Source organism: Galleria mellonella, unplaced genomic scaffold (genome assembly GCF_026898425.1).
Source record: "Galleria mellonella isolate WM207_F2 unplaced genomic scaffold, CSIRO_AGI_GalMel_v1 utg424, whole genome shotgun sequence".
NCBI classification, from domain to species: domain Eukaryota; kingdom Metazoa; phylum Arthropoda; class Insecta; order Lepidoptera; family Pyralidae; genus Galleria; species Galleria mellonella.
The window spans coordinates 2,952,532-2,965,258 of record NW_026442097.1 but is presented as its reverse complement, the minus strand read 5'-3'; the positions used below and the strand labels follow the sequence as shown (position 1 = coordinate 2,965,258).

The 12,727-nt window shown below is 38.1% G+C and overlaps 1 protein-coding gene across 2 annotated transcripts in view; it reads left to right on the top strand.

Moving 5' to 3' along the window:
- LOC113513442 (diacylglycerol kinase 1) overlaps positions 1-12,727 on the top strand; it is a 129,634-nt gene that overhangs the window by 45,030 nt on the left and 71,877 nt on the right. For both annotated transcript variants that reach the window (XM_031914403.2, XM_052898357.1), the window contains exon 2: positions 12,594-12,681. In XM_031914403.2, coding sequence (XP_031770263.2) covers positions 12,600-12,681 — 82 coding nt within the window. In that variant the 5' untranslated portion in view covers positions 12,594-12,599. The remainder of the gene's footprint in view (positions 1-12,593; positions 12,682-12,727) is intronic.

The following is a 12,727-nucleotide window of genomic DNA, read 5'->3' as shown; positions in this document are numbered from 1 at the left end:
AAGTCTGCACTGGCATTTTTATAGGGCCCCTCGGAGATCCGTTCGAATGTCCTATTAATCTGTACGCCGAGAAAAAATATACCCGAGCACTTTATTTGTACAACGCAGTAATTTTACCGACTTTGAAAAGAGAGTCTTAATTAAATCAAATGTATTTTTTTATTGTTAAAGGTTTCGTAAGCGCACATTATATTTTAATGAAATAACCAGCGGTTAAACTTACGTGTAATACGATTAAGAAAGCTAGACTAGTTTCGGGATCAATTCGTGATCCTTATTCATGAGCGGCTGTGACACAAGCGTATCGGGAGGGGGGAAGGGATTGTTAGTAATGGAATCTAATTGACCCATTGCTAGCAATATACCCTGTCAGGTCCACCTCCACGCGGTTCCCCTGGAAACCATCGTAGTTAATTCTAATGGAATTCGTCACGATGGGGTAACTAACCTGCTTTCATCGTCACCTATCATCCTTCACTGATGCCCCGCCAGTGTATACCGATAGCGCAGGCGAGTTTACTATTTCATTATCACCCATTAAAAAAAAACGCAAGCGTATCTGCGCGCCTCGGTCTGCTAAACGCGAGCTGTAGAAACTCGCGGCGCTGTTACAGATGAGAAAAAAGGTGATCGGAACTCTTCGGGTATAAACGGCTGGGCTTCGTAGTCTTTCTCTTCATCTGTCATGATAATGCCTCTAGTTGTGATGGTAAGCCGTCATGTATTTACATACAATGCTCAGAGTATCACATTTCATCTCGAACATCGAAGCATCGAGAAGTGGCTCCCATGCACTAGGAAGTACCAATCCTTGGTTTCTATTAAAATTTGAATAGCTACTTATTCCAATAGCTTCTTTTATTCAAGTGTATTTATTATCACTGCTTTGTACCCGCATCTTTGTTCACGTCACCGACAAACATAAAATTTAGTGTATGTTCTACGTATTACGATCAATAAACATATCCTGGTTACGTGAACGAAGTTTTTTTGTGGAAGTGGCAAACGAGCATACGACCCACCTGATGGTAAGTAGTTACCGTAGCCTATGAACGTCTGTAATATCGGGGACATTACACGTGTGTTGCCGATCCTGAAAATACCTCTTTACCCCTTTTTAGAACCTCACGCTGTAGTCTCTTGGAAAAACCTCGAGCTTATTTCATAACGTAAGCGTTCGTGGGAGGAAACGTCTCTGAAAACGAGCTGTACACAACCATTTAGGTAAGGTATGGGAGTGAACTCCCTGTCGATGGTAAACTATTTGGTTATTATTGTACAACACAGGGAGTAAACGAGCATGCGGCTCGCCTGATGGTAAGTGACTACCACCGTCCATGATTACCCACAACACTAAAAGCATTGCAAGTATGCTGTCGACCTTTTAAAAAGGAATATGCTCTTTTCTTAAAGGTTACGATGTCGTATCGGTTTGGAAATACTGCTGCTGGAAGGTGATTCCAAAGAGTGGTTGTGCGTGGAAGAAAGTACGATGATAGTTAGGGATAAAAGTGAATTATTTATAATCGCTACCGGTTATGTATTGAGTACTTAATACCTATATCCCTACATTAAACTCCCACCATTTTATGGCCGCCGTCGACGCTCCAATATCCAATGGCATCGTTAATCGGGCATTTTATGTGACAGAGCTCTACTTGAAAATCTTTTTACTCGAATACGAAATGATGTGATTATACCAACTTCAAAAAAGAGGATCTCTATTTGACAAACAAAATAACCAGTACTGTAGATGTGTTCAAAGCAATAACTAGCTATTTTCGCCGTCTCAGTCTAACATATATGCCGCCCTTGTCTGTTGCACCTTACAGGTTTTGCCGCCCAATACAAACATTTGTCGCCCTTGTCAATAACTCTACAGATTTTGCCGCCCTAAGCAAACATTTGCCACTCTTGCCAGTGACGCCTTATAGGTTTTGACATCTCTAGCAAAATTTGCCGCCCTTGGCAGTGACACCTTACAGATTTTATAGACAAATATCTCCTTTTTATAAGCGCTGCAATGAGAACTTCTGTTAGTCTTGATTATAGTTCTGCTTAAGCTCCTCGTCTGTGCTGACCATTTCTTTTTGCATTATTGGCTTCTTCCATGACTGAGTTTGGGCAACGAATATTTCATGACGCACTGAGTTTTTTTTTTTTTATTATTTCGCCACTCTCAATTATCTAATTTACTCTCAAACAAAGAGGCCCATTCTATTTTTAAAAAAATTGAGCGCAAAATTTAAAATCTACCAACTGGCAACGAAATTGCGTAATGTAGTCATAAATAATTCGGAATGAACATGCTTTCTTTTTGGAAGTCTCTTAAAAACCCATAAAAAGACCCTAATAATCGTGTTTTGCTACGAGTACTATCATATATCTTGTACGGAACCCTTATTATCATAAGTGGAAGCCCGCGGATTGAACAATATTATCATATCCCATAATAGGGCTTCCTACCGCCTGCCAGAGTTTTGTAGATCAGTTCCACTAGTCCCTTTTACACGTAATCAGAGTTTTCTGTAGACATTTTCTTACTTTTTTTTTGACGAGGGTAAATGCTTCATGCAGACCCATATACCTCGGAGAGATATATGGGTACTGCCGGACTCCTACCGGCTAAAACCCCCCGGTGTTCCTTACTCGCGTCAATGTCGGGGCAACGGGGGCACGTCAGCAGTCTGCCGCGGCCTCGACGGCGATGGCTCGCACTTGCAGCGGGCCTCTACTCAGTCTAGCGGAATCCGCTCCATTCCAGGGAGGGGGGGGGGGGGGCATGCGGGAACACGCGCACGCCTCCGCCTCAGGGCCTATGTGGGACAGCAGCCGCCCCCGCGGTTGCTGCCCCAGGCCCGAACGTCGAAAGAGACGGGTCGTCAGAGTCCCTTCTTCGACGTCTCGTTCTTCTTCGCCGGGTGGCGCTGGCTGAAGAGGCCATCTCTCGAGACATTTTCTTGCTTGCAGTATTATTTCTTAACTGGTATAGTATTGAAATGTTCAAGAAAAGAGAATATTCTTTCTTAAAAGAAGAACATGCTTTTTCTATTTTTTTTTTATTCCTGAAAATGCAGCCTTAAAAGGTAAAAGTTTGTATTTTTTTTTTATATCAGCCGTTGACTGTCCACTGCTATAATTGTCTTTCCAATACGGGGAGTATGACAGTAGTTACCACGCTTGGCCGGCGGGTTGACAAGAAATTTTTCTTTGGAGAATTTTTTTTTATACAACTTAGAATAGCAAACAAGCTGACGGCCCACCTGATGGAAAGTGGTAACCGTCGCCTATAGACATGACAGAACAGAGTATACTGTTTCGCCCATGATACCTCCCATGCGTTGCCATTCCTGAGGACTCAGGTGTTATTCCTCTGTACCCAGTAAATTCACGCCATATCCCACCCTTCAAACCGAAACACAACCATGCAAACACAACTGCTTCACGGTTGAAACACGAAGGGGACAGAGGAGATGTTTTAAGAGGGTCACTGCTGCCCAACCCTCGACCATTAAGTCATTTTAATCGCCTCTTAAAACGTCGTCCAATACACGTGTGTTGAAATCACATGCTTAAAGGTGAACCATCAAATAACCATTAAATCTTAGCATAAAGCACTTAAAAGTCTGCCTTGTACACATACATGTACTAATGAATAAATAAATAAACACCTTTATTTGAAAGTCGGTTTAAAAATTTAATATAAATCATTCCCACCCAAGTGCAATAGGCACTTGTAGATGGCTGTATTAACGTGTCAAGTTGAGCAGACTCCCGGCGGATCCTCAACAATCCAGCCGGAGTTAATTACCTGTCTTTATTGCCCTTGTTAATTTTCCGCTTCCCTCCTTTGTCGAGAATGGCCAAAGATTTTCACTTAGTTAATATCAAACATTAATCATTTATCCCATAATTCCCCATAAGTATATTTATATATAAGTTATTCGCCACAGCTTAACACTGCTTTTTTTTATAAAAATTACACTCTACTAACTTTTACCTGTCACTTCGTACGCGTGGATTACAGAAGTGTTTTTTTTTTATACAACTTAGAATGGCAAACAAGCTGACGGCCCACCTGATGAATAGTGGTAACCGTCGCCTATAGACATGAGCAGTACACGGACTATAACAGAGTATACTGTTTCGCCCATGATAACCCCCATGCGTTGCCATTCCTGAGAACTCAGGTGTTATTTCTCTGTACCCAGTAAATTCACGTCATATCCCACCCTTCAAACCGAAACACAGCCATGCAAACACAACTGCTTTACGGTTGAAACACGAATGGGACAGAGGTACCCAAGCAATCGACTTTTGTACAAAGTCTCCCTCTGATTAAAACCAGTGAAACCAATGAAAGGCATCACTTTGAGATGGTGTATCAAGAGGTACTTCTTCATAAGGTGCCCTCTCCTACCACAAGTTGGTGATGAACTTGGCTATCCTTACCTTGTCCACCGCCATCCTGAAAAGGTGGCCTGGTGCTCATTCCGAACTACCCTAAATTTTTTAATCAAGTGTTTCGGCATCTTCTTGGCCTTTGCCAACCTTGGAACATACACCAGATTTTAAACTAGACCTTTAGGAATACAAGTGTGAAAAACTCCCCTAATGGGGAAGGCAAAAACGAGTTTACGTTCCGTTTACGAGTATGACGGATGAGACAACCATCGCTACGTCCAAATACTCTTCAGGGAAAGTCCACGCAATAACCCATGTCACATAGACAACGGATCGGATCAGTTAAGAAGCTAATCGGGTAAAGATGCCCGGCGGTTCGGTTGCAAGCATTATTCATCTTACAGGGTCGACCCGGAAGGGACGGAGCTAAAGGTATTAGAGGCTGAAATGACACCGTACTAAAAATCCTTAATATTTTTATTTATTTATCATGGGGAGTGCTCTAAGGAATTGTTCGGATTGATACTTGCTGCTGATTTTCACCATCGTACAACCAGCTACAAACTAAAGTTTTATCCCAACCATCTGGACGAGTGGCGGTCTTCCACCGTACGTTTTTCAAAACACTTTCTTCCACGCACAACCACTCTTTGGAATCAACATCCAGCAGCAGTATTTCCGAACCGACACGACATCATAACCTACAAGAAAAGAGTATATTCCTTTTTAAAAGGCCAGCAGCACACCTGCAATGCCTTTAGTGTTGTGGGTGATCATGGGCGGCGGTAGTCACTTACCATCAGGTGAGCCGCATGCTCGTTTACCCCCTGTGTTGTAAAAAATATATATAAATTTCAATGTACAATAAAATTCTATGTATGTATATTTGGCGGACTTAATGCTTAATGACATTCTGTACAATTTACAACCATTACGCTAAACAAAGAGAGTAAATGGCGGTACATTGATTTAACAAAAATTTGTAAATGAAATAACCAGAGGGAGACTTTGTACAAAAGTCGATTGCTTTTGTACCTCTGTCCCATTCGTGTTTCAACCGTGAAGCAGTTGTGTTTGCATGGCTGTGTTTCGATTTGAAGGGTGGGATATGGCGTGAATTTACTGTGTACAGAGGAATAACGCCTGAGTCCTCAGGGATGGCAACGCATGGGGGGTATCATGGGCGAAACAGTATACTCTGTTACGTCCATGGTACTGCTCATGTCTATAGGCGACGGTTACCACTTTCCATCAGGTGGGCCGTCAGCTTGTTTGCCATTCTAAGTTGTATAAAAAACAAATTAATACATAACAACAGTTTAAGATAAATTAACATGCAAGCTTATAATTATATATAAATCTACTTGAACTCAAAATCTTTCTCTAAACTTATTATATTTATACAAATTACAAGCAGCCACCTGGTAGAAATTGGCAATGCGTTCCCATTTAGCCTAATACTATCTGAATTCGGAGTTCTAACAAATATTTATTTCATACTACGTGCTTGTACATATGTTCAGATTACTAAGTTTTAGTGTGGGCACAAAGTTTGGCAATGGAAACTTAGTGTAATCGAAGTGGTAACTTGGTTAAACATGAATAATGTAGGTGAGTTTTCTTATTGGTAAGTAATGAATCTTTTCTGCTACGAGTATGTTAAAATAACCTGTTCTTACAGATACAATAAAATTGTTTAATAAATAGACAATATCTGCACATGGAAGTTGTTTATTATTTAAAATTATTTTAAAATATTGTTCCAATATTTATTTATAACACCTTTTTCTCCCTTTTTTTTGTCTTATTATTTTTCTGTTACGCCTTGATCAGACACAATTTTAATTATTTCCCTCCATCCTAAGGTTGTTTGGGAGAGATAGCTATTTAGCGATAAGGCCGCCCATTGTTGCCTCTTTATCATGCTTTTATATGATTAAGTTTATGTAATTATGTATGCATTTTGTTTGTGTAAATATTGTTATTTATACTTCTTTTTAAATCCTTATCCAAATAAATCATATTGTTTTCAAAACTGTTTCAATTTATGTAGATTACTTTTTGAATTGTTCAAATCAGCATAGTCATAGAAATAGAAAAAATAACGCTGTTGCGTTGTACATGTTATTCATACTTACTTTAGCGGTGCGGTAGAGGGGCAGGTGGGAACGGGCATATCTATGAAATAGGTAGCTAGGTAGGTACAGATAAAAATGTAAAATGTTGTAAAATTGTCCACCCGTGCGAAGCCAGGACGGACCACTAGTGTTCAATAAGAAAAGAATCGATTTCAGTCATGGTACAACCAGTTATTTTGATTTGCAAAATATTGAACCAATTTTGATATAATTTCTATGGGATAATTTCATGTAAAAAGAGAACTCTCCAAATCAGTTTGTAAATGACACAGTTATGAGGTAATGAACATATAAAAAAAAAATACAATTAAATTGAGAACTTCCTACTTTTTAAATTTAGTTGAAAATTTAAGTTTTTAGTTCGAAATTAAAATGGAAGATCTTATACGTCGAACACCGTGTTTGAAAATGCTGTTAACACCTAACTTTCTCCACGATGCATATAAAAATTCTAAAAATGACCATAATTGACTTTTTAAAAAAGTTTAAAAGTCGGTTGATAACTGGTTATGTCACAAGTACTTAGTGTATTTATGAAACATTGTGGATAAAATTTTTAAATTATTCTCAAATATCTCCCATGTACAAAATCCGATAAGACATAATTTTATCATTTTAATTATTATACACAATACGAAATACAGTAACATAAATACAGATTTATTTCTTGTAATTATTTATATTTATAATAAGTTTACTATTGTAATCTTTTGGAGGAAACAATAAAGAGTATCTATCTATCTATCTATCTATAAATAAATACAGATTTAAATATACACATAAAGTTACAAAAGGCGGTCTTATCGCTAGGGCAAACTCTAACAGACAACCTTTGGTTAAAGGAAAACATATAGAAGTGGGCAGGTGGCGCAAGAGTGAATTAATTTTCATGCTTAAAATACAAAAAAACCTATAATGCACAAAAATATCAAATACATATAATTTATTAATCTACTTATTATAACAAGATTGCTCTCAGCAATAAGACCGCCTCACTGTACTTATACAATTGTATCGTCGTGTTTGTAAATTGTCTTGCTTATTTCCTATATTGTATAATGCAAATAAAGTATACTCATTAATTTATTCATATATTATATAAAAGGCCGGCAGCACACCTGCAATGCCGTTAGTGTTGTAGGTGATCATGGGCGACGGTAGTCATTTACAACCAGGTGAACCAGGGGGGAAAGGGATTGTTAGTGATGGAGTTTGACAGCCCCATTGCTAGCAATATGCCTTATTAGGTCGACCTCTACGTGGTTCCCCCTGGAAACCATCGTGAACAATTCTTGTTGAATTCGTCACGATGGGCTAACTGACCTACTTCATCCTCACTTATCATCCTTCACTGGTGCCCCGCCGGTGTATACCGATAGCGTGGGTGGGGTACCATTCCATTATCATCCATTAAAAAAAAAAAACCAGGTGAACCACATGCTCGTTTGCCACCTGTTGTACTCGCAAAGAAAAACATATTTTTATGAGATTACAGAACGGTGTACATGGCAGTTCTAATTACGTTTTATGGGATTACTAAAGGTCCATCCACGTCGACAGCAGATATCTGACGATACGCCACTTAATACCTATGAATTGTTTATTGTACACAGAAATACTCTTAAGGTATTAGACCTAAATAAGTTATGGGAAGAATTATTTATTTCTGCTAACAAATTACTTGTACTGTTAATTGTTTATTAGTCACTGTGTTGCCATATATCTTTTGTATTCAGAGTTTGTTCTTTTTTTAATTTCGGTTTTATTTTTTTTTATACAACTTAGAATGGCAAACAAGCTGACGGCCCACCTGATGGAAAGTGGTAACCGTCGCCTATAGACATGAGCAGTACCGTGGACATAACAGAGTATACTGTTTCGCCCATGATACCCCCCATGCGTTGCCATTCCTGAGGACTCAGGTGTTATTCCTCTTATAATTATAACGCATGGAAGGTATCGTGGGCGAAACAGTATACTCTGTTATGTCCACGGTACTGCTCATGTCTATAGGCGACGGTTACCACTTACCGTCAGGTGGGCCGTCAGCTTGTTTGCCATTCTAAGTTGCATAAAAAAAGAGCTACATTATCAGCCAGTAATACGGGCTGTTTAGTTTCTGTTTACGAGTAGTATTATTAGTTTATTTTGTTTATAACTTCTATATTTATTTTGTTTTATAATTGTTGCATCTTTTTAATGCGTAAAAACTCTTTTTATTTATTCAATAACTAGCGGCCCGTCCCGGCGTCGCACGAGTGGACATTTTTACATTTTAAAAAGTCGCCATTAAGGCTGCACACGCGACGGAAGCTTAAAAATGGAGTAATTTCTCCCGTTTTCCCAACATTTCTCTTCACTGCTTTACTCCTATTGATCATAGCGTGATGAAAAGTATACTATAACCTGCCCAGGAGTATGAAGAATAATTGTACCGAGTTTCGTTAAAATCCGTCGAGTAGTTTTGTTTCTATAACGAACATACAGACAGACAGACAAAAATTTTACTGACTGCATTTTTGGCATCAGTATCGATCACTAATCACCCCCAGATAATTATTTTGGAAATATACTTCATGTACAGAATTGACCTCTCTACAGATTTATATAAGTATAGATGTCTGGGAATACTGGACCAAAATTAACAAATGACGTGTCGTTCTCACTCTTTGCCTTATGTCAAAATGACTTTACTTAAGTAGGTTGTATACTAGGCTGTATAAGTTACTATAGATTTTTAACTATCCCACGGGAACTCTTTAATTTTCCGTAATTAAAAGTAAATCTAAAATGTTGACCAGGGATGTATAGTACTATCATGCAAAATTTCATTCAAACCGGTCCAACAGTTTCGGAGATTAGCCCGTACAAACAGACAAGCTTTCTTTTTCATTTAAGAGTTTCCTCTTGTCGGTGCAACTAATTATAATATAAAATAATAAAAACAGACAAGCAGAGAAACAAAAATTTTTAAAAAATCTAGACGTATTCTATTTCACTTCTAACATCCCCCTGACTTGGTTTTTCTACGTACAAATGTTCGACCTTTACAGCTTTATTATATGTATATATATATATATATATATATATATATATATATATATATATATATATATATATATTTATTACATATTACATAACCGGTTAACCGGTTCTGTCGCCGGAGCTCATCTGATAAACTGCGGACGTGTACTCCCGACATGAACCGGATATATCCGGGTTTCTGTCGCTGCTATCTTGCATCGTATTAATATGTTGTCAACATGAAGAGCCATGTTCGACAGATATTTACGAGTATGTATTTACTCAATACTAGTGGTCGCTGCGTGGTCGAAATTCGACCATAACATATATTGTAATAAATGAATTTATTATGGTTATGTTTCACATTCAGTAAGAGTATAAATGAAACAATAAATACTGAATTCAGAATACTAAACGGAGACTTTGTACAAAAGTCGTTTGCTTAGGTACCTCTGTCCCATTCGTGTTTCAACCGTGAAACAGTTGTGTTTGCATGGCTGTGTTTCGATTTGAAGGATGGGATATGGCGTGAATTTACAGTGTACAGAGGAATAACACCTGAGTCCTCAGGAATGGCAACGCATTAGGGGTATCATGGGTGAAATAGTATACTCTGTTATGTCCATGGTACTGCTCATGTCTATAGGCGACGGTTACCACTTTCCATCAGGTGGGCCGTCAGCTTGTTTGCCATTCTAAGTTGTATAAAAAAAGAGCTACATTATCAGCCAGTAATACGGGCTGTATAATTTCTGTATAGGAGTAGTAAAAGTTTTATGAAAATTGATATAGCTGGTTTTATCACCATTGAAGTCGGTTTTTAAGTAGTACACAAGCTCATTGTAATATCAAATTTTCGATGATAATTTACTAATTCGTGACCCGGTTATGATCCATTGATGAAGGTCCATTGACACGTCAACTCGGATATCCGGACAGTGATCGATGTCCGGATATGGCGGATAATATGATACCCTTTTACAATGTATGGACGTGTTCAATATGCTGACATATGATAGGTTATTATATGGGGATGCTGTTTCTCCCATGGCATATATTTATATGCGATACAAATAATCTGCCACGACTTCGCACGGTTTATCTATACTTATAATAAATCTGTAGAGAGATCAATTCCGTACATGAAATATATTTCCAAAATAACTATCAGGGGGTGATTAGTGATCGATACTGATGACAAAAATGCAATCAGTAAAATTTTTGTCTGTCTGTCTGTATGTTCGTTATAGAAACAAAAACTACTCGACAGATTTTAACGAAACTTGGTACAATTATTCTTCATACTCCTGGGCAGGTTATAGTATACTTTTCATCACGCTACGCTCAATAGGAGCAAAGCAGTGAAGGGAAATGTGTCTGTTACATCAAAACCACTGAATCGTGAGGGAGGACATAGGCTATTTATTTTAAGAAAAACGACGGAAACGCGGACGAAGTCGCGGGCAACAGCTAGTTTCAAATAAAATACTATAGCTTTATAAAGGTAAAAAGAATCATTTAAATCGGTAATTTTTTTTATACAACTTAGAATGGCAAACAAGCTGGCGGCCCACCTGATGGAAAATGCTAACCGTCGCCTATAGACATGAGCGGTACCGTGGACATAACAGAGTATACTGTTTCGCCCATGATACCCCCCATGCGTTGCCATTCCTGAGGACTCAGATGTTATTCCTCTGTACCCAGTAAATTTACGCCAAAATAAATAGGTAAATAAACAATATTGAAATGTATGTATAAACCTTTCTCTTGAATCGCTCCATTTACTGATGAAAAACGCCGCAATAAAACCATAGCGTAGTATAAAAGATAAAAGTATGCAGATGGCGGAATACTATTTTATACTATGATTTACACAGAAGTCTTTTTTTTTTTCTAAAAAAGTAACTAATAAGCAAATAGAATCCAAATCAATCGTTCAGTCAATACATATAATAAAATCGTAACTGGTCGTTATCTGTACACGGAAGATATATAAGAAAGACTATGTTATAAACGTAATGGAACCCAAAACAATGAATTTTAGAATTTTCGTCTGGTTTTGTGCACGCTAATCTCAGAAACGGCTTAACTAATTTGAACGCGGTTTCCACTAATGTATTGCGATTAACTTCACTTAGCATTTGGTGTTTGTTTTACATCAATCGGTTGATAAATAAAAAAGTTATATCAATCTAAAGATTCACATATAAAATGCTATAAAATAACCGATCAGTTGAATTGGCTGACACTTTATGAGGGTATTAGGTACGTAATTATCATTTAAGTATATAATACAATTTAAGATCGGATTAATGAAGGATTCCAATGGGGATGATATACGGGAACTACATAGTTAGAAGCGGGCAACGCCGCGGGAAACAACTAGTTAATAATATATATATATATTTAATCTATTATATTAAATATACTATTTTCATTTCTATAGCAGTTTAAACAAAATATTAAGATTGAATTATCCTAACTTAATCTTACCAATCCTAACTCTATCCTAAAGGGGGGAAAGGGATTGTTAGTAATGGAGTTTGATAACTAGCCTCATTGCTACCCTATCAGGTTGACCTCCACGTGGTTCCCCCTCGAAACCATCGTGAACAATTCTTGTTAAATTTGTCACGATGTGCTAACTGACCTGCTTCGTCCTCATCTATCATCCTTCACTGGTGCCCCGCCGGTGTATACCGATAGCGAGGGTGGGGTTACTATTCCATTATCACTCATTAAAAAAACTTTACTGGGTACAGAAAAATAACATCAGAGTCCTCAGGAATGGCAACGCATGGGGAGTATCATGGGCGAAACAGTATTCTCTGTTATATCCATGGTACTGCTCATGTCTATAGACGACGGTTACCACTTTCCATCAGGTGGGCCGTCAGCTTGTTTGCCATTCTAAGTTGTATAAAAAAAAAAACTTTATCCTGGTATATTTTATTAGAAACTGTCCAGCCAATCATGAGACACATCTTGAGCATTGAATAATAGATGTCTATCCGTTTGTTACAGGGGGATATGCCTAACACTGCGGCCACTGGGTTTCAATGGGACAAACTCTCACCGGCCGAGTTTCAGCAGCTGCAGGAGTTAGCATCCTGTTAGTATTCTATCGCCTACAAGTTCCTCAAGCGGCTTGATCGAGC